This window comes from Capra hircus, chromosome 9 (genome assembly GCF_001704415.2).
Source record: "Capra hircus breed San Clemente chromosome 9, ASM170441v1, whole genome shotgun sequence".
NCBI classification, from domain to species: Eukaryota; Metazoa; Chordata; class Mammalia; order Artiodactyla; family Bovidae; genus Capra; species Capra hircus.
Window position 1 is genome coordinate 79134528 of NC_030816.1, and position 19093 is coordinate 79153620.

At 47.6% G+C, this 19093-nt stretch overlaps 1 protein-coding gene across 2 annotated transcripts in view; it reads left to right on the forward strand.

The window, feature by feature from the left end:
* TIAM2 (T-cell lymphoma invasion and metastasis 2) overlaps window positions 1-19093 on the forward strand; it is a 245820-nt gene that overhangs the window by 209751 nt on the left and 16976 nt on the right. For both annotated transcript variants that reach the window (XM_018053392.1, XM_018053393.1), the window contains 4 exons: window positions 14018-14197; window positions 16702-16770; window positions 17702-17827; window positions 18858-18966. In XM_018053392.1, coding sequence (XP_017908881.1) covers window positions 14018-14197; window positions 16702-16770; window positions 17702-17827; window positions 18858-18966 — 484 coding nt within the window. The remainder of the gene's footprint in view (window positions 1-14017; window positions 14198-16701; window positions 16771-17701; window positions 17828-18857; window positions 18967-19093) is intronic.

A 19093-nucleotide genomic window follows, 5' to 3' on the forward strand; every position in this document is an offset into this window, starting at 1 on the left:
GTAGCTGGGCAAAGCTGTCCGCAGCAGTGAGACACAGCCTGAGCTGTTGAACACCAGTGTGCAGGGTCCCCTTCCAGATTCAACTCTGTCATCCTCAGTCTTCTGTTTATAGTAGAGACTCTGCCTGTCCAGGAAACTAGAGGCTAACAAAGATTTGTCAAAGCTTTAGTCTGTCCAGAATTGGATTACAACTGGTGGTGTTATTGACACATTTTCTCTTTAAATACAGTGACAAAGATAGAAAAAAATCTTAGTACATTCTTGGACTATGTAGCACTTAAAGACCTTTGCTGCAAAAAATGCCCAGTAATATAGTATCAGTGGCCAGGAATAAAGTTAGAGACGCAACTCTTGAATAGAAATGCTGGGTTTGGAAAAATCATCGGTGAACAAAACCAACTAGAATAATAGTGTTCAATGAAAACATTAACCACTAGAGGGAGAGTTACTATAAATATACAAGTTTAGATGAATTTAAGTGATTATCAGAACAAAGTAAGCTGTGAAAGAAAATAAAGGGAAGAGAATTAAGAGGAAGCTAAGACCTGAGATAAATACCTCTGGTTGGGAAAGTGGGCGAGGGTGGTGTTGATGGATAAGTCATAGGCAAGTGTGTGTTTTCCCCAAAAATGAGTTGAAAGATAGGGGTTGAGAGACTTCTTGAGTTAGACTAACATATTTAGAAAGAATGTTAAATGGTAAAATCACAGAAAGAAATGAAATATAGGCTTTAATGCCGCAAGTCACGGGAAAAGCAGACTGAATTCTCCTCCCATCCATCAAAAAGCCACACAGAAGAAAACAAAGTGTTAAAGAGAATCTGAGTCATTTTTCCAAGCCTGGATCTGAGCCAGGTGAGCACACAGGTCTTGTTTTCTTGGCTTTTGACACAGTTGAAAGCATATTATACAAGACAGTTTACATCTTATGGGAATTAGGGTGCTATTTGGAGTCTCTAGAAAATTGTCATGTAGAATTCATTTTAAAAATATACATTTTAGTTTACTCACTGAAAAATTTAGAATAAAGTTTGAGAAGATTTTTTTCAAGTTTGAATTCAGATCTAATTTCAGAAGAGGAATCTTCCTCATTTGGACTCATCTCTCTATATCAGGGATTGGCAGACTTTTCCCAGCAAAGGCCAGGTAGTAAGTAAGTTAGGCTCTGGCAGCCACTGACCTCTGCATCTCAGTGTGGAAGCAGCGATCGACCATAGGCTGATGAAAGATCAAGGCTGAGTGCTAATAAAATTTTATCCTCAGCAGCAGTGAGCAGGGTGGGTTTGGCCTGAAGGTTTGCTGACCCCTGCATCTGTTTGTTTCAGAGTGAGGTCATGGCAGTCTCTTTGCAGTCAAGCCCCTGACATATGACTTTCATTCCAAGAACATGTTCTTAAATCCAACAGAGTTAGTCTAGGCACTCAACTAACACAGTTGGCTATATAGTACTGGACTATAATAAATGGCAACCCACTCCAGTAGTCTTTCCTGGAGAATCCCATGGACAGAGGAACCTGGCAGGCTACAGTTCATAAGATTGCAGAGTCTGACACGACTGAAGTGAAATAGCACACACTCTACTATAATAGGCTTATAATACCTTTCACCCAAATCAGGAATGAAAAAACCAGCACAAAAAGTAAAGCATTTTTAATCTTACAGTACAGTACCTTGAAAAGTTCAGCAATACAGTACAATGGCTGGTCAGCAGGGGCTGGCATCGAGTGAACAGGCAAGAAGAGTTACTGACTGCTGGAGGGAGAGGTGGGAGATGTTAGAGCTGAAGGATCGTCAGCAATAGGAGATGGAGGGCCAGCTGCAATGTCATTCACAGGGGACGCCGATGGCACAGGCTCTGGTTCCTTGCCGGAAATAGATGCATGTTCGCCTCTTTGAACGTCTCAGCTGGGAGGTTCGTACATAGGAGACTTTACCATCTTTGCACTCAGAAGTGAAGGAAAATTTCTGGCCCCAGTGCATCTTCCTTGATGGACAAGTTTAACATATATCAGAAGTAAGCCTTATCTCTCTGGGTGAGAAATGGGAACGAGAGAATGCAGTACTTGGCATATAATCTATTGGATAGGATGAACCTTTTTTTTTTTTTTTTTTTTTTTTTTTGGTAAATTACTGGGTTGGCCAAAAAGTCTGTTTAGGCTTTCCAAAATTTTTTGGCCAACCCAATACATAAGCAATATTGAAACACCCAATATTTTATGTGAAAGAAGTGCCTGGTTGTGTCGAAATGCTGCCCTGGCCCTTGAAGTATCCTTGGCTGAGAAAGCGTGCATCTTTTTCGTTCCTGAATTCAGATCAAACTCCAGTTTTAAATAAGGAAACTGAGCAGAAGGCAGGCAGCTGGCCTGATTCACAAAGGCTCTGGATCGGCAGCTCCCTCCCCAAGGTGGTGACTCTGGCCTGGGAGCCCCATAACCACACGTGGGGCGCTTCCCCACCTCCGGGCAGGGGATTGGACCTGCCTTTCCCGGGGTGTGCCACCTGAGGACAGGCCCTTACTGCTGGGTACGCAAGTGCCATGCAGACACTCTCTGCCTTCTCAAAGGCTGCTCTTCCCTCTGGTCGGCCACTCCCTCTCTCCCTCCGATCTTTGAAGGTGAAGTTCATCTCCTCCTCTGCCCACTTGTTAAAGCGGCTGCCCAGCCTGCTGGCCCTCCATAGCCACCTGGTTTGGTTTTCTCCCAGCTTCCCTGGTGGCTAAGATGGTAAGGAATCTGCCTACCATGATGGAGGTCCAGGTTCGATCCCTGGGATGGGAAGATCCCTTGGAGAAGGGAACGGCTACCCACTCCAGTGTTCTTGCCTGGAGAATCCCATGGACAGAGGAGCCTGGCGGGCTACAGTCCATGAGGGCACAAAAGAGTCAGACACGACTGATCGACCAACACTTTCAACTTTTGGTTTTCTGCAGGGCCCTCCGCCTCTGTCCAGATGCTGTGGGTTCCACTTCTTGTCATCTATCGAGTCCTTGTCACCTCTCTCTGCCCCTCCTCTTGTGTGAAGGTCAAGGTTTTCCTCTCTTGTGTTCAAGCTTCATCTCCAGCACCTAGAGCTGAACGTGGCATGGAGGAGGAGCTCAGTAAAAAGTTAACAAATAAACCATTAGATTTTTCTGGTCCTCCCTTCAGGGAACTCAGAGGAAGTTTCTCCTCCTACCGTTGTAAAAATAACAGAACTTAGAAAGTTAAACTCCTTGTGCCTGTTAGAACTCCATGGAGGCCCGGCCTCTGTGGATCCCTTGCCCTCTGCTAAGTATTTTCACAACCCTAAAATGACCTCATGGAATCCTCTCAGTGACCCTGTGAAGTCACTGATTTACAAGTGCACAAAACTGAATCACGGAGGAGTTAATCAGGGCTGGGGATGGCCGTGCCCATGGTGGTCACCCAGGCCTGTGGGTTTAAGGCTCCAGTCTTGGAAGAAGTAACTGTCTCAGAAAGCATAGCCCAGAGCGTATGCTGAGGCCCTTGGCGGGAGCTTCGCACTCAGGTAGGGCTGAGCTCAGGTGACCCTCTCTGACACCATCATAGCCCCTCATCTTGCTGCCTGTTATAGGATGTGTGCCCAGGAGGTGGCAGGGGTGGCCACGTCAGGACCCCTTACACACGCTCCAAGTGGGTCTCCTCGACAGCATAGGCCCCCACCTCTGGCTCCTGCCACATCTCCCTGAGTGACCTGACTCGGCCGTGGGCCACGGCTGGACTGGCCTTCAGTTCCTGGCACCCTCCCCAGCCCCGAACTTCACTTAGCGTAGGTAACTTTGTTTCCCTTGAGGTCATCCTGGCTTCCACCTTGGCCTTCCTTGACATTGCTCTGACCAGAGAAGGCAGCCCTGTTCTGTTCCCATAGACCCCACACTGTTGGGTACCAATTACTCTTGACTGATTCACTCCCAGATTGTCTTCTCAGCTGAACTCTGGGCACCCGGAGTTCAGGGACTGTGTCAGTCTTTGCATCACCGTGTCCTCCTAGAAATGGAACGCTTTTCAGCCCGTGTCTGCCTTAAATCACTTTTTTAAAGCATCAGGAAAGGATTCCATTAATAAATTTCTTTAAAAAATTAAACCACTTATGGAAAATGAGAAAATATAGATAAGACAGAAATTAAAAAAAGTTGAAATGAGGTGTTAACCACTGAATTTATGACCTGAGTGTGTGGTTAGTCACTCAGTCGTGTCCGACTCTGCGACCCCATGGACTGTAGCCCGCCAGGCTCCTCTATCCATGGGATTCTCCAGGCAAGAGTGCTGGAGTGGGTTGCCATTTCCTTCTCCATTATGACCTATATTTTTCCATTAAAAAAAAATCCACACATGGATGTTTATATATGGTGCTCCGTTGCTCAGTCATGTCCGATTCTGTGCCCCGTGGACTGTGGCCCACAAGGCTCCTCTGTCTGTGGAATTTTCCAGGCAAGAATGCTGGAGTGGGTTGCATTGTAGTAGATACACATAAAAGTTACTTTAAAAAATGCAGACTTACCTTCTTCCCTTTCCAGTAAATCATGTCCTCTTTTGGTCTACAGATGTCAGTCCTTCCCGTCACTGGTAACTGCTGCATAGATTTCATTGTTTTTCTTGCACCATCATTTATTTAGGTTAATTCTTTTACTTTTCAATATAAAACAAGAACACTCATCTGACATATTTACGTTTAATTTTATGTTTTTCCTTTCCATTCTGCCTTTGGAAATAGAACTATCTGGTCTAGAAAATAAAGGTTGTGAGCATTTTCTTATCATTTTGAGAGAAGTATGAAAAAATTGCAGGTCATTTCTCTTGAGTTTTTAATCCAAGGATTGTATCACTGTAAAATGAGTGAGCTGTGCTAAGTCCCTTCAGTCGTGTCTGACTCTTTGGGACCCCATGGACCCTAGCCTGGCAGGCTCCTCTGTCCATGGGATTCTCCAGGCAGGAATACTGGAGTGGGTTGCCATGCCCTCCTCCAGGGGATCTTCCTGATCCAGGGATCGAACCCACGTCACATCTGCTTTGGCAAGCAGGTTCTTTACCATTCATGCCACCTGGGAAGCCCCATAAAGTGAATGATTGTCCCCAAATATAAAAATAATCATCTCACTACACTCTGCCACAGTGCTGAATACAACCCTCTTCCTCCCCTTCCTCTCTCCCCCTCTGCTGAGACCCTCCCTAGGCTAGACTGGACTGGACTGCCCTCTCCCCCAGCCTGTGGGCCCTGCCAGCCGCCTCTGAGCATGGAGCAGAGTGTAGCCCTGGGATCCTGACCTGGCAGAGGTGGGGTGGCACAGGGTGTCTGTGACTGGACCTGCCCGTGGGGGACCCAGCTCATCTGGGGTCCATCGTCTGACTCTGTCCATCAGCATTGCTTCTGGGTTCCCTCTGCTGAGAGCATTTGGGATTAATGTCAGAGCTTTCTGTAAGTTAGAGACTTCAGTGGATTAAAGCATGAATTGAAAAGTCCTCTGTACTATTTTTAGATTTTTTTTTTCCACCGAGGGGAGCATTTCTGATCTAACTGATTTGCTGGGCTGGGACAGTTGACTGCCTAGATGCACTCTGAGAGGATTTACTGATGCGACCACCCGTGCTCCAGTGAACCGGGACTTCTGTATGCGTGCATTGAGCATGCTCCTCTCAGCCACGCCTTTCCAGACCTGGACTGTCCCCGAGGACCACTGGTGATTTACCCAGGGCTGACAGCTTTTTATTTTTTCCAACATTCTTTCCAAGGACTGTAGAAGAACCTCTGATTCTTCTGCTTAGTGTTCTGGTAGGATGAGACTCTCCCTGGAGGAGGGCATGGCAACCCACTCCAGTATTCTTGCCTGGAAAATCCCATGGACAGAGGAGCCTGGTGGGCTACAGTCTATAGAGTCGTAAAGAGTTGGACACAACTGAAGTGACTTAGCAGGCAGGCAGGATGAGACTCTGTGGGTGTGACCCAGACTAGGATTTAGGTCCACGTCAGTCGCCCAGCATAGAGCTGATCTGTACGGCTGGAGGGAGAGGTGGACGTGGGTGGCAGCTGGGGGTCTGCCAAATTGATCACATTGTGTGTGACCAGTTACCCAAGCAGCATGAGGTGTCCTCCCATTTAGGTGCAGGTGTTGACTGTATCTGTTACTGATTTCCCCCTGAAGTTGACGTCCTTGACCTCTGAACCAGGCCTACAAAAGTGAAGCACTCTGCAAGTGTTGTCGTTCACCTTGGAGTACTTCCCTATGAACTATTCCCCAAATTACATAGCACCTTTAGACCTTTTTGCTTTGGCTGGAAGTGCTTTTGGAGTCTAAGTCATAGAAACAGATGCTTTTGACAAATGAGTCTGGGGTACCTGAAGCCTCTAAATGAGGACAGGATTGAAACCTGAGCCCAGAAAGGTGGGGTGGAGCTCAGCTGCTGGCAAGGCACACAGCAGTGAAATTCCATGGAGTAGTCAATCCTAAAGGAAATCAGTCCTGAATATTCGTTAGAAGAACTGATGTGGAAGCTGAAGCTCCAATACTTTGGCCACCTGATGTGAAGAGCCAGCTCATTGGAGAAGACCCTGACGCTGGGAAAGATTGAGGGCAGGAGGAGAAGGGGATGACAGAGGATGAGATGGTTGGATGGCATCACCGACTTGATGGACATGAGTTTGTGCAAACTCCAGGAGATAGTGAAGGAAAAGCAAGCCTGGCGTGCTGCAGTACATGGGGTCATAAAGGGTCATAAAGAGTCAGACACGACTAACTTAGAACAAGATGAAACCACGGCCATTGTCTTGAAATAGTTATGGAAGGCAATGGCAACCCACTCCAGTACTCTTGCCTGGAGAATCCCAGGGATGGGGGAGCCTTGTGGTCTACCATCTATGGGGTCGCATAGAGTCGGACATGACTGAAGCGACTTAGCAGCGGCAGCAGCAATGTGATGTACTTATCCCATCTTAGGTTGCAATACCCACAGGGAAATGGAAAAGCCTCAGATAGTAATGTCTTCAAACAAGAGTAAAGCAGACATCAGAGTGGTTATGCTCCAGGGTTGAGGGGGTGGGGGCAGGAACTGATCTTAATTAATCCAGGCCAGGAGGAGCACTAATGCTTCGGATGAAAAGCATTGAGCTGGATCAAGGTTAAAAAGGGCACCCATCTACGGGGTCGCATAGAGTCGGACATGACTGAAGCAACTTAGCAGCAGTAGCATGGGATTCAAGCTTGTTTGAGAAAGAGGCTTGACCCCTGCCTTCCTCCAAAGAGAATCTAGGGCCAGGGCACTTCATTAACTTGAGCAGTTTTATTGCCACACCCAAGAAATGGGGCTCCTCAAAAACAAACAAACAAAAAAAAAACACATCACAGAGCTAATCCAGGATAGCAAGTGTCCTTATTCACACAGTGAAGACCCAAAACCAAGGATAACTGTTTTAGCTGTCTCCCCTCCCCAACTTTATCAAGGTATAGTTGACAATTAAAAATTATATATATGTAAGGTGTACAACTGGATTTGATATGTGATGATTATCACAGCCAAATTAACACACCCAGCACCTCACATAGCTGCTCTTTTGTTTTTGTTGCGAACACAGAAGAGCGACTTAATTGAGAGGTCCTGACTCATTGGAAAAGACTCTGATGCTGGGAGGGATTGGGGGCAGGGAGGAGGAGAAGGGGACAACAGAGGATGAGATGGCTGGATGGCATCACTGACTCGATGGACGTGAGTCTGAGTGAACTCCGGGAGTTGGTGATGGACAGGGAGGCCTGGCGTGCTGCAATTCATGGGGTTGCAAAGAGTCGGATGCGACTGAGCAACTGAACTGAACTGAACTGACAGGTGTTTCTTATCTATGTATGTGTGTGTGTTAGCACTGTGTCGTGTCCAACTCTTTGTGACCCCATGGACTGTAGCCCACCAGGCTCTTCTGTCCGTGAGATTCTCCAGGTAAGAATATTGGAGTGGGTTGCCACTCCCCTTTCTAATTCCTTATTTATGTTTGCTGTTTAGTGCTCAGCTGTGTCTTGACACTTTGTGACCTCATTGTCTGTCCATGGAAATCTCTAGGCAAGAATACTGGAGTGGGTTGCCATTTCCTTCCCCAGGGGATCTTCCAGACCCAGGGATTGAGCCCTGGTCTCCCACATTGCAGGCAGACTCTTTATCATTTCTTTCAAGCAGGGATCAGCTTACTGAAACCTTAAAAACCTGAAAAGAAATTTTTGGGGGGTCAATATCACTACTTTTTTATACAACGTAGTTTTAGGGGGAACTTTTCATTAAATTTTAAAAGTGAATTCGTAAACAGAAGATCAGTTTCATGCTCTCTTATAAAAGGCAAGGCCCCCAATGAACCCAAGGTTCTTAGCATTGATCGCCGTTGTTCAGTTGCTCAGTCTTGTCTGACTGTTTTGCAACCCCATGGTCTGTAGCCCTCCAGGCTCCTCTGTCCATGGGATTTGCCAGCCAAGAGTACTGAAGTGGAGTGCCATTTGCTACTCCAGGGGCTCCTCCCAATCAAGTCTCCTGCATTGGCAGGCAGATTCTTTACCACTGAGCCACCAGGGAAGGTCTTATTGATCACTGTGAACTGGAGAGTACAAGTGAAGTGAAGTGAAAGTTGCTCAGTCCTGTCCAACTCTTTGTGACCCCATGGACTCTAGAGTCCAGGCCACTGGAGTGGGTAGCCTTTCCCTTCTCCAGGGGATCTTCCCAACCCAGGGATCTAACCCAGGTCTCCCACATTGCAGGCAGCTTCTTTACCAGCTTAGCCACAAGGGAAGTCCAAGAATACTGGAATGGGTAGCCTATCCCTTCTCCAGCAGATCTTCCCAACCCAGGAATCAAATCAGGGTCTCCTGCATTGCAAGTGGATTCTTTACCAACTGAGTTATCAGGGAAGCCCCAGAGAATACTTGAGTGAGTTTCAAAGTCCAGTGTTGTTTTTGTTCTGAACAAGCACACACTGTCCAGCTGCTGAATCCCCATGCACACCCAGCCCTGATGTGTGAACATCTGTCTCTACTTTCAAGGCAGAATTCCTAGGGGTGGAGGGGAGCAGGGACCAGCCTACCAGAAATCACAGTTGTGTGCAGATGTGGGGGAGCAGAGGCAACCTCCAGAGGGCTGTGGCTGCATCCTGGGCACGCCTGGGGTGTGTTCGGGTTCTCCTGAGGCCTGGAGAGCCCTGACTGCATGGTGGGCAGAGGCCACCAGAGGAGCAATTTTTTTCCCCCATGATCTGCCTGATACTCCCGGAGTGGTCAGCACTGTGCAGACAGCTCCAGAGGATGCGGGTCCTGTGCCATCAAGGTCCTGTCCCCGACCCCACACCCTTCAGCTGTCGTCTCTGTGTGTCACATGGTGAAGACCCAATGCCTGTGAGTTCCGTGAGAACCCCTCACCCTCCTGCATACACCAAGTGCTCAACAAATGTGAGTTCCCTTTCCTCCTTGGCCTGACTGGCAGTTGGAGGGGTTACTTGATGGGTGAGGTGTAATGCTTCTTCTCTTTCATCATTAAGGAAATTGAAGAGAGAAATGTTTTGCCCCCCGATGCTTGGAGGACTCAGGGCAGAGCCAGGGCTAGAACTCAGCTCCTCTCCATCTTGTCTGAGCTTCCTACCTCTATCACCACTTGTACGTGTGAAAATACCCCAACTGGAGTAGTCGCTCTTTCTAGAAACTGTGCATCAATTCACCCAGAATCCTACCTTTTAACATTTTGATTTTATAACTGTTGCTAAGAACAGAGGAAGTGAAATATAACCCACCGGGAGACTCTTTCAGATAAAATCTACAAACACAGTTATAGTGATCCTTCCCCTTTTAGTGGCTCAGCCTCCTTTTGATCCCAGAGAATGCCCCCAGCCTGCCCCTTGTCGTTCAGTTGCTGAGTTGTGTCTGACTCTTTATGACCCCAAGGACTGCAGCATGCTAGGCTTCCCTGTCCTTCACCATCTCCCAAAGTTTGCTCAAATTCATGTTCATTGAATCGGTGATGCTATCCAATCATCTCATACTCTGTCGTCCCCTTCTCTTCCTGCCCTCAGTCTTTCCCAGCATCAGAGTCTTTTCCAATGAGTCGGCTCTTCACATCAGGTGGCCAAAGTATTGAAGCTTTAGCATCAATCCTTCCAATGAAGATTCAGGACTGATTTCCTTTAGGATTGGCTGATTTGATCTCCTTGCTGGCCAAGGGACTTTTAAGAGTCTTCTCCATCACCACAGTTTGAAAGCATCGATTCTTTGGCCCTCAGCCTTCTTGATGGTTCAACTCATATCTGTATATGACTTCCCTAGATAATACCTGAGGTGACTTTGTAACATTTTATTGTGGTATCTTCAGAAGTACATTTTCTATGAAATTCTCAGCTAACATTCGCTTTTCCAACTTAGAATTACCAGAAGTATTCTTAAAATGAATTCTGATTTTCTAAGATGGCAAGATACTTTATTTTTAAAATCTCGTTATTTTAACACTGCATTGTTAGGTGTGATTTTCGACATCCCAGCAAGGAAAGCTGCAATCTCACCAGCTGCCATTTCACTTATGGTGCATTTTGTCAGATCTTATTTTATACGGTATATGCGAGCTATTAATGTGGATTCTACAGCCCCCTAAACTGTTATTTTTCAGGGTTGCAGAATTGTATTGTTAGAGCTTGTGGTGCAAATAGCGGTATAGAGATTTCAAATAAGTGAACTTGAGAGTCTCAGTATTATCTTGGGCTGTTTAGCTGTTAGTGGAGCCAGACGCAGAACACCAAGGTCAGAGGTTTGATCTGTTTCCTCTTATCTGTGAGCTCGGTCCACACATGCTTTACGTGGCCATCCTTCAGTGCAGACCCTTGTGGCAGTGTGATCCTCCCAGGAACTGCAAGCAGAAGGCTCACTCTACTAATGGGTAGACCAATAGTTCTCATGCAAGCCACATATCAGCATCACTTGAGGAACTTTTGAAAAATACTCCTACCTGGGGCCCCAAATATTTGGATTCCTTTGGTCCAGCCATGAGTATTTCTTATGTGCTGTGCTGTGCTAAGTCACTTCAGTCGTGTCCAACTCTGTGCGACCCGATGGACTTTATAGCCTGCTAGGCTCCTCAGTGCATGGAATTCTCCAGGCAAGAATACTGGAGTGGGTTGCCATTTCTTTTTGAAAACTGCCTTTTGGCTGCATTGCTCTGTTTGGCTTTTGCTGTGTCATTAGGCTTCTAGGGCATGACTGAACAGTTAGGAGTTTCTTCAATAACCTTGAGATCTGATTGTTTCAAACATGATATGAGACATTTTGAGAGATCAAGTCGCATTCTAATCAATGCCTTAAGACCCACGTCTGTTTTCTTTTTCCTTTAAAATTGATTTTGAATTGGAGGATAATTTCTTTGCAATATTGTGTTGGCGTCTGCCATACAGCAACATGAATCAGCCCTAAGTATACATATGTCTCCACCCTCTTGAATCTCCCTCCCATCCCCCACTCCATCCTACCCTTCTATGTCATCACAGAGTACCGGACTGGGCTGCCTGTGTTATATAGCAACTTCCCTTCAGCTATCTGTTTTATATATGTTAATGTGTGTGTCTCAATGCTCCTCTCTCAGTTCATCCCACCCTCTCCTTCCCCCGCTGTGCCCACAAGTCTGTTCTCTGTATCTGCATCTCTATTCCTGCCCTGCAAACAGGTTTATGAGTACCATTTTGCTTGTCTGTTTTCTTGTTCTTCGAAAGTTTACCCTGAATGTGAACATCTTCTGACAGGTGTTGCCAGCAATATGCTTGTGTTACAGTTAAGGAGAGAAACAAGGGGTACTCTGTATATCCAAGGAGAATCGTTAGTGCTTACACATGCTTGAACTGTTTTAGAAGTAAATTACTTCAGATGTGTCTATGTGTCTAGTTGGAGGCTTAGTATCTGCCACTTGGTTCATTTAACTTTTGCACCAAGATGCGTGTCAAAATACGAGAGAAGTGATTACTTGAAAGAGGCCAGCAGTCTGGGCGTCCTCCTCATAGACATCTGGGGGGGCCTTGCTTTCACCCCCGTCTTGAGTTGGGCTCTGTACGTTACTGGGCTCCGTCTTCCTTGTGCCTTTGGCTTGTTCTCTGGTTCTCCCTTGGAACATACTCCTTCCAGGATCATTTACAATCCACTCTTCACTGACACCTTCCAGACAACCTGTTTCAACGTGGTGCTCTCATTCATTTCACGGATGTCACATTTCTCGTTTGTTCCACACAAGCTTGTGTTGGTTTCCAGTCTGCCGTAGGCTGGGCTTCGGCATTTCTTACCTTGGCAAGTCTTTATCTTCTCGTGCAGGGCGTGGTTCCTATTTCTCTGGAGACAGAGCAGGTCCTCGGTTGGTTCCCACTGGATTTAGTTGAAAGTCTAGCCAAAAGATCAGTGTTATGTGTCAATGTTGATTGTCTTATTTCCATCATATAAAGACACTGTTTTGGGGGGAGGTGGGTGTAGAATAGGGAAGCAGAGAAGAAGGGAGGGCAGGTGTCCTGCTGTTACTTTGAGCCACTTAAGTGGGTCAGATGACAGTTTTTATAACAAATTGGCCACTGAGGTTGACCTGTATGCTTGTGTGAGTTGTTAGCGTTCTTAAATATCTAAGCAAAGAAAATGAATTCAGTGAGAATCTAGAGGTGCTTCTGACTAGTTCACCTTTTTACCTGAGACAGTGATGGAAATCAGGCATGGAGACATCTAGCTGAAGAAAAGAGAGTTTTAGTTGAGCTGTTAAGAATTGATGGATATTGTAAAGTAAAATAAAGTAAAAATAAAAATTAAAAAAAAAAGAATGGATGGATATTGACCATGCGTATTAGGACTAAGCTGCCTTGTTACTCAGTAATAACATCAGTCCCAACAGAGGTGGACTCAACACTGAGCCCTTGGGGGTGATGAGAAAGAAAGGCAGGCTCCTGCCCTTGACTAGTTGCCAGGCTGGCAGGTGGTAAATTGGGCTGGATCTTGTGTGTTGGAGGAATGGAAAGAAAGAGAAGTAAAAAAAGATATTTTGTGTGTAATCTGATGATGCTCCAGGCAGGTGGTGGCATATAGGAAGAGACATATTTGAGACTTTAAACCACTAGCCTCTGGCAGGAATATACAAATGGGTTCTCCCAGAGAAGGTTTTCATGCTGCGCTTAAACCCAAGCAGGAACTTTTATAGAAGGCTGTTGATCCTTGCAGACATTCCAGCTCCTCCTTGTCTTTTAAGCTGTGTGATTCTCTTCCCATGTCCTAGACTGAGAAGCCTTTTTTCCCCCATGTCCTGTGTTCGGCACGAGGCTGCTTCCTGCTGAGAACATGCTCAAGGTTCGCTCCTCCCTGAAGGTTCCCATGGACCTCAGCAGGCTTTGCTGTATCGCTTGCTTCCCACCTGTGCCCTCTGGTGGGCTCTGTACCCCATCGGAGTGGGGACCTTATCTTTCCTACATGACCTGACCCCTACTCCCATTCCTAGCAGAGGCAGCAGCTCACACTTTTAACTCCTCACACTGGGACTTGGCTCAAGGCTACATAACTCCAGGGGGGGATTTGTAGGGAGCACTCCAAGCTCCCTGTGATCCAGCCTCCCTGACAGTGCTCTCCCTTTCCTGGGTCTCCCAGGGCTGTTTAATGTGGGTGAGCTCCGTTTGGTCAACCATTGAGGGGACAGAGTGGACCGTCTGTCTGCATGGTGCTCTCACAGAGCCTTGACCTTGATTGTAGAGCAGCCTCAAGTGTATTGCAGAGGGTTAGCTCTGTGCTTTATTCTCTAGTCTCAACACACTAAAGAAGCGTCTGTCACACAGCTTCTGTGAAAGTGGAAAAGTGTCATGGGTAAGTACTGAACAAGTGTAAGTTTGTATCTTCACGACCGGAACCTTGAGTGGTAGCCAGCAGGGTTTGAGATGACCGAAGCTGGATGCCCCCAATCAATGTCCCATGAGACTCCCAAGAGAGCGCTGGGCAAAGAGAGCCTCCGTGTCCTTGATGGGAGGCTGATAATGATGGAGGACGTTCTGTGCCTCTTGTTCCCTCCCAGAGTGCTGAGCAGATCACCGCGCTGTGTAGGAATTGTAACGACACCCAGACCAACGGCATGGAAGGACCAAGGGAGGGTCAGGACCCTCCTCCGAGGCCACTGGCTCGCCACCTCTCTGATGCAGATCGCCTCCGGAAAGTCATCCAGGAGCTCATGGACACAGAGAAGTCCTATGTGAAGGTAACGGGAGATGCCGCCGTGATTCCCTGCTCCCCTCCTGTGATGGCCAGCTGCATGTTGGCAGGGGCTCCTGGCTGTATCTACCCAGGACCCTGCCACTCACCAGGGAGATGCCTGCTCCTGGAAGTGGCAAATTGCTGCCGGGGAGGGCGAGAGGGTGGAAGAGCTGAGCGGGCTTGCAGAATTTAGACTCCCTGCTCATTCTGTTACCAAGGTAGCTTTCACTATGGAAACAGATGTTCTAGTTTGTCATTTGCAATCTGTGGGAAGGGAGCCTGCTCTGGTTTAGGGAAAGGGGGACGGAGATCACTTTAGGTGATGAGGAACCAGGGAGCAGCGTGTTCACAAGCGGCTGCTGGCATAGGCCCCAGAGGGCAGGCCTCACCGTGCAGGACAGAGCCCCACAGGGGAGGCACGGGGCATCACTTGGGCACCCCCAGCCACCACACAGAGCAGCAGCTGGGCCTTTCACAACCCAGGGAGACCATTTATTTATCTCAGGGGCTCCAGTTAGTAGTTTGGGAAACAGTTTACAAAAAATGCGGGTGTCTGGGAAGACAGAGTTCTTTTGCTTGAAGTATTTGCTGGAAGGATTTTAAACTCGCTTCCTCGGCCACTTGCTGGCAGCACAGAATCCAGGCCTGGCCTGGCCTCCACCTGCCGGCGCGGCCTTGGGCGGCCCCCTCTGAGCCCCTTATGGGGTCTGAGACAGGGGCATTCTTGTCCCAGGACTCAGTGTCTAACACACTGAGTGGCTTTGGCACATGCGCCAGTGTGCACACACATGCTCTCACCTTTCTGCACAGACATATCTGAGCTTCCGCCATTTATTAACATCACTATCATTTTATCTGAACTTTGCCAGAGCCTCACGCAGGGCCTTTGGGAGAACGAATGAGGCAGCCTGGGAGAACTACCCCTGCGCCTTGTGGTCCTGCAGGGGACAAAGGAGAGCGGCAGAGATGGCAGTTTCATGGCCTTTCCCGCCACGTCTCGTCCTGCATCGAATGTGGGGGATGAAGTGCATGTCCGGGGAGTTGACAGTGGCTGTGCCCAGCAGGGCGGGTACTGTGGCCACTTGACGATGTCTGAGGAGCCCCCTCCTGCAGGGCCGAGGGCACAGTTGAGAGCAGACCAAGCCCCTTTTTATTCCCGTTGTTGTTGGTATATTTAACTGCTAGACCACTGGGTCCAGGAGGGTCGCTGCAGCGTGACCCTAGTCTGGGACTGAAATGGATGCTGTGGGCCAAGCGGATAAAAGGGCAGCTCTCCTTTCTTTCTGCGAGAATCCCGCCTGTCGTCTCCTCAGGGCCCCCACGTCATAGCTTAGGGCAGCCGGCCTCAGTGTGTCACTGCTCGTGGGCACAAGTGACCACAGCCCACCACCGCCTCTGATGAAGGAGCCAGCGCCCAGTATCTACTGTGATTCGTACGTGCCCACACACATTGGTTTTTAATTTCTTTTTGTTGCTGACATTGAACACGGATTTGTACTTGTTCTCTAATGTGCACCTCTGCACTTGGCTTGGAGTTTGCAGCGCTCCTGTGTTCCCTGAGAGACGGCCCAAGAACTTCCCACCTCTCTCTGCTCTGAAGCAGCTGCTGTGGGGTTCTTGGAGGCTGGTTAGACCAGGGCCGTTTGATTGTGAAACCCTCAGGGTCACTTGCTCCCAGGACCTGCACCACAAGGTTCTGGAGGCTTCTAACTTTAGCAGGCTCTCCAGAACTGGATTTCTTGATTGTAAGAGGAGTCAGATGTAGTCACCTACTTCTAATACTCTGTGACTCAAAATTCTTCAGAATCAGTGAACAAGAAAAAGAAATCTTTCCCATCACTAAATTATATGCTGGTCTTGGCTTCAAATTATTAAAAACAAAACAAAACTTAGCTAAAGAGTTTTGTAAATACCTCAACTCCCACTATTCTGTGCTGTCAGAGCCCAGGTTTAGTGAAGACTCAAAGATGGCCTAGATGGTAAATGTTATGATGTTCATCTCTGGAAAATTTTTCTTGCGCTTGAGTTTGGGAGTTTGAAATTCTGATATTGCATGAAGCTGAAGAGCTCCCGAGACCTCGTCCTGTCCTCCTCAGCTCAGCTGTCCACGCTGGAGCCGTCGCCCAGCTCCCTGAGGCAGAGGAGGAAGCCGCATTGTCCGGCAGACGTGGCCATGCCTGACAGAAGTTCCTGCCCAAACCTCACTTATCTGCAGGGAAAGGAGTGTCCTGCTGCAGCAGCTGAAAGATCCTGGCTTTGCCAGTAAAACATTCAAATACACAGAGTAGGTGATCGCGCCATAAAGAGAAATGTGAAATGCAAACGCCGATTGTATTGTGCTGTTAACCTCTTTGAATTAGGTGAGCAAGGAACCACCGCCTTCAGGGCCTAGTCTCTCAACCAGACATAAATGTCATCATTCTTAACACCAGTCCGAGATGCGGCCAGAGCGATACTTGGGTGTTTGGGAGACTCACGGGTTAAAGACTGTCATCTTTTGTCTTTCAGGATCTGAGCTGCCTCTTTGACTTATATTTGGAGCCACTTCAGAGTGAGACCTTTCTTACCCAAGATGAGGTAAATAACTTTCTTCACTCAGTCCACCGACCCACAGGTTAGTCTCTGCTTGCCCTTTAGTTCAGGGGTCAACCAACTCCTGGGCTGTGGTACCAGTACTGGTCCATGGCCTGTTAGGAACTGGGCCACACAGCAGGAGGTGAGCAGCAGGTGAGCGAGTGAAGTTTCATCTGTATTGACAGCCACTTCCCATCGCTTGCATTACCGCCTGAGCTCTGCCTCCTAAATGCCCTCAGTGGGGCATTTGATTCTCGTAGACGTGAGAACCCTACTGTGAACTGTGCGTGCGAGAGATTGAGATCCTTCACTCCTTGTGAGAATCATCCTGGAACCATCCCCTCCCTTCCACCCCTGGCTGTGCAAAAATTGTCTCCCATGAAATTAATCCCCCAAAAGGTTGGGGACTGTAGTAGACCTCCTAGATTTTATCTAGTGGTCCCAAAGGAACATAGAGACTTAGGGATCTTCAGAGAGACCTAGGCGTGGCCTCCTGCAGAGCTGTTTATGTGCCTTCTGTCCCCTCAAGCACAGTGGCAGGAGTTAAAAAACGACTGCGCCCTTTCTGTAGTAGAAGGTGTAACCCAAATTACCTTTTAATATGTGACTTTTTAGTGTTAACTCACAGTTATTAATTCTTTCTTACTGATTTCCATTCCCCCCAACCCTACACCCTACCCCTCAGTTTGAATTCTGAAAACTTGACATCCCCTTAAAAACTTATTCTAGAATTACAGGGACCGGAGATGTATATAACCCTCTGTGTATGAACTCTGTCCCTCATGAATATGCTGTCTTCTTTAAAGGATTTACTTCTGTCTCCTTCTTGGTGAATGACTGAATGACTGTGATTCATTTGTGCATCTGGGAGTTCAGAGTGGTGTCTAGATCTTTATCGCTAACACCCTCTTTTCAAATCCTGGTCTTCACTCAGATGGAGTCACTTTTTGGAAGTTTGCCAGAGATGCTTGAATTTCAAAAGGTGTTTCTCGAGACCCTGGAGGATGGGATTTCAGCGTCGTCTGACTTTAACACACTTGAAACCCCCTCGCAGTTCAGAGTAAGTATTTTGGATGTAGGTTTAAAGCAAATATAGGTGGGTACAGTGCAGAGTTCTCCCCTGGAAGAGAAAGCGGTGTCCCTTGACTGTTAGAAAGATAAGTTTGGTGCTGTCATTCCTCTGGCAGATGGCAAAAAAAGGCTCCGCTTCCCCCTCGAGTGAATGCTCTGGGAATCAGGTGTCTGGGCAGCCCGGCTTTTATGGAATCTGCCTGCTGTTGACATGTCTGTGCTCCCTATTCAGCTCTGCCCAAGGCTCTGCAGGGCAATTGCTTCTGAGGCAGGAGCACCTCCTGCATCTGATTCTGCATCTCTGTGGTCGTGTGACCTTGGGAGGAAAGAATAGGTTCTATGGAGCCCTGTCTCCAAGTGGGCATTGGTGACTGGCAAGAGGACTCCCCGGTGACTCAGATGGTGAAGAGTCTGCCTGCGATGCAGGAGACCCAGGTTTGATCCCTGGGTCGGGAAAATCCTCTGGAGGAGGAAATGGCAACCCACTCCAGTATCCTTGCCTGGAAAATTCCGTGGACGGATGAGCCTGAAGGGCTATAGTCCATGGGGTCACAAAGAGTCAGACATGACTGAAGCCACTTCATTTTTTTTTCCATGAGGTCCTTCCAGGGAGGGAAAGGCGGAAGGCAGTAGAAAGGGACTAAGGAAATACACGGCGAGCATCATTCATCCTAAGTAAGGCAGAACTGGCTTTATTAATAAGCCTCTCAGATTATTTATATCCTGCCCTGTCGGATGTATTTTTTTAGATAGAACTTTCTTTCTTGTCCTTGACTGCACATTGTGTCAATAGGCTCTGCTGCCAGAAACTTCTCAGTCAGCCTGAAGATCTGCCAGAGGCATGCCTGGGCTGTCATCCATCAGCCGGACAAGTGGTGCTCCCTGGCTTCAGTCAATACCTTCCTGAAGCACAGTGCCCTGGTGTCTGAAAGACGAATACTCAAAGCGGTCAGATGCCAGGCCAGAGCCAGCAGACATTGAATGAACCACGTCTGATGTAACGTTCCCTCTCTTTCTAGAAACTGCTGTTTTCCCTCGGAGGCTCTTTCCTTTATTATGCGGACCACTTTAAACTGTACAGTGGATTCTGTGCTAATCATATTAAAGTACAGAAGGTTCTAGAGCGAGGTAAGTGGCTCACATTTTATAGCTATACTTTCGAAATTGTTAATTAGAGCAAATTTGTATTCATTAAGGATAAGTGTGATTTTAATGGGGTATGCTCCGTTGTTGGCCTTGAAATGAACAAACATCA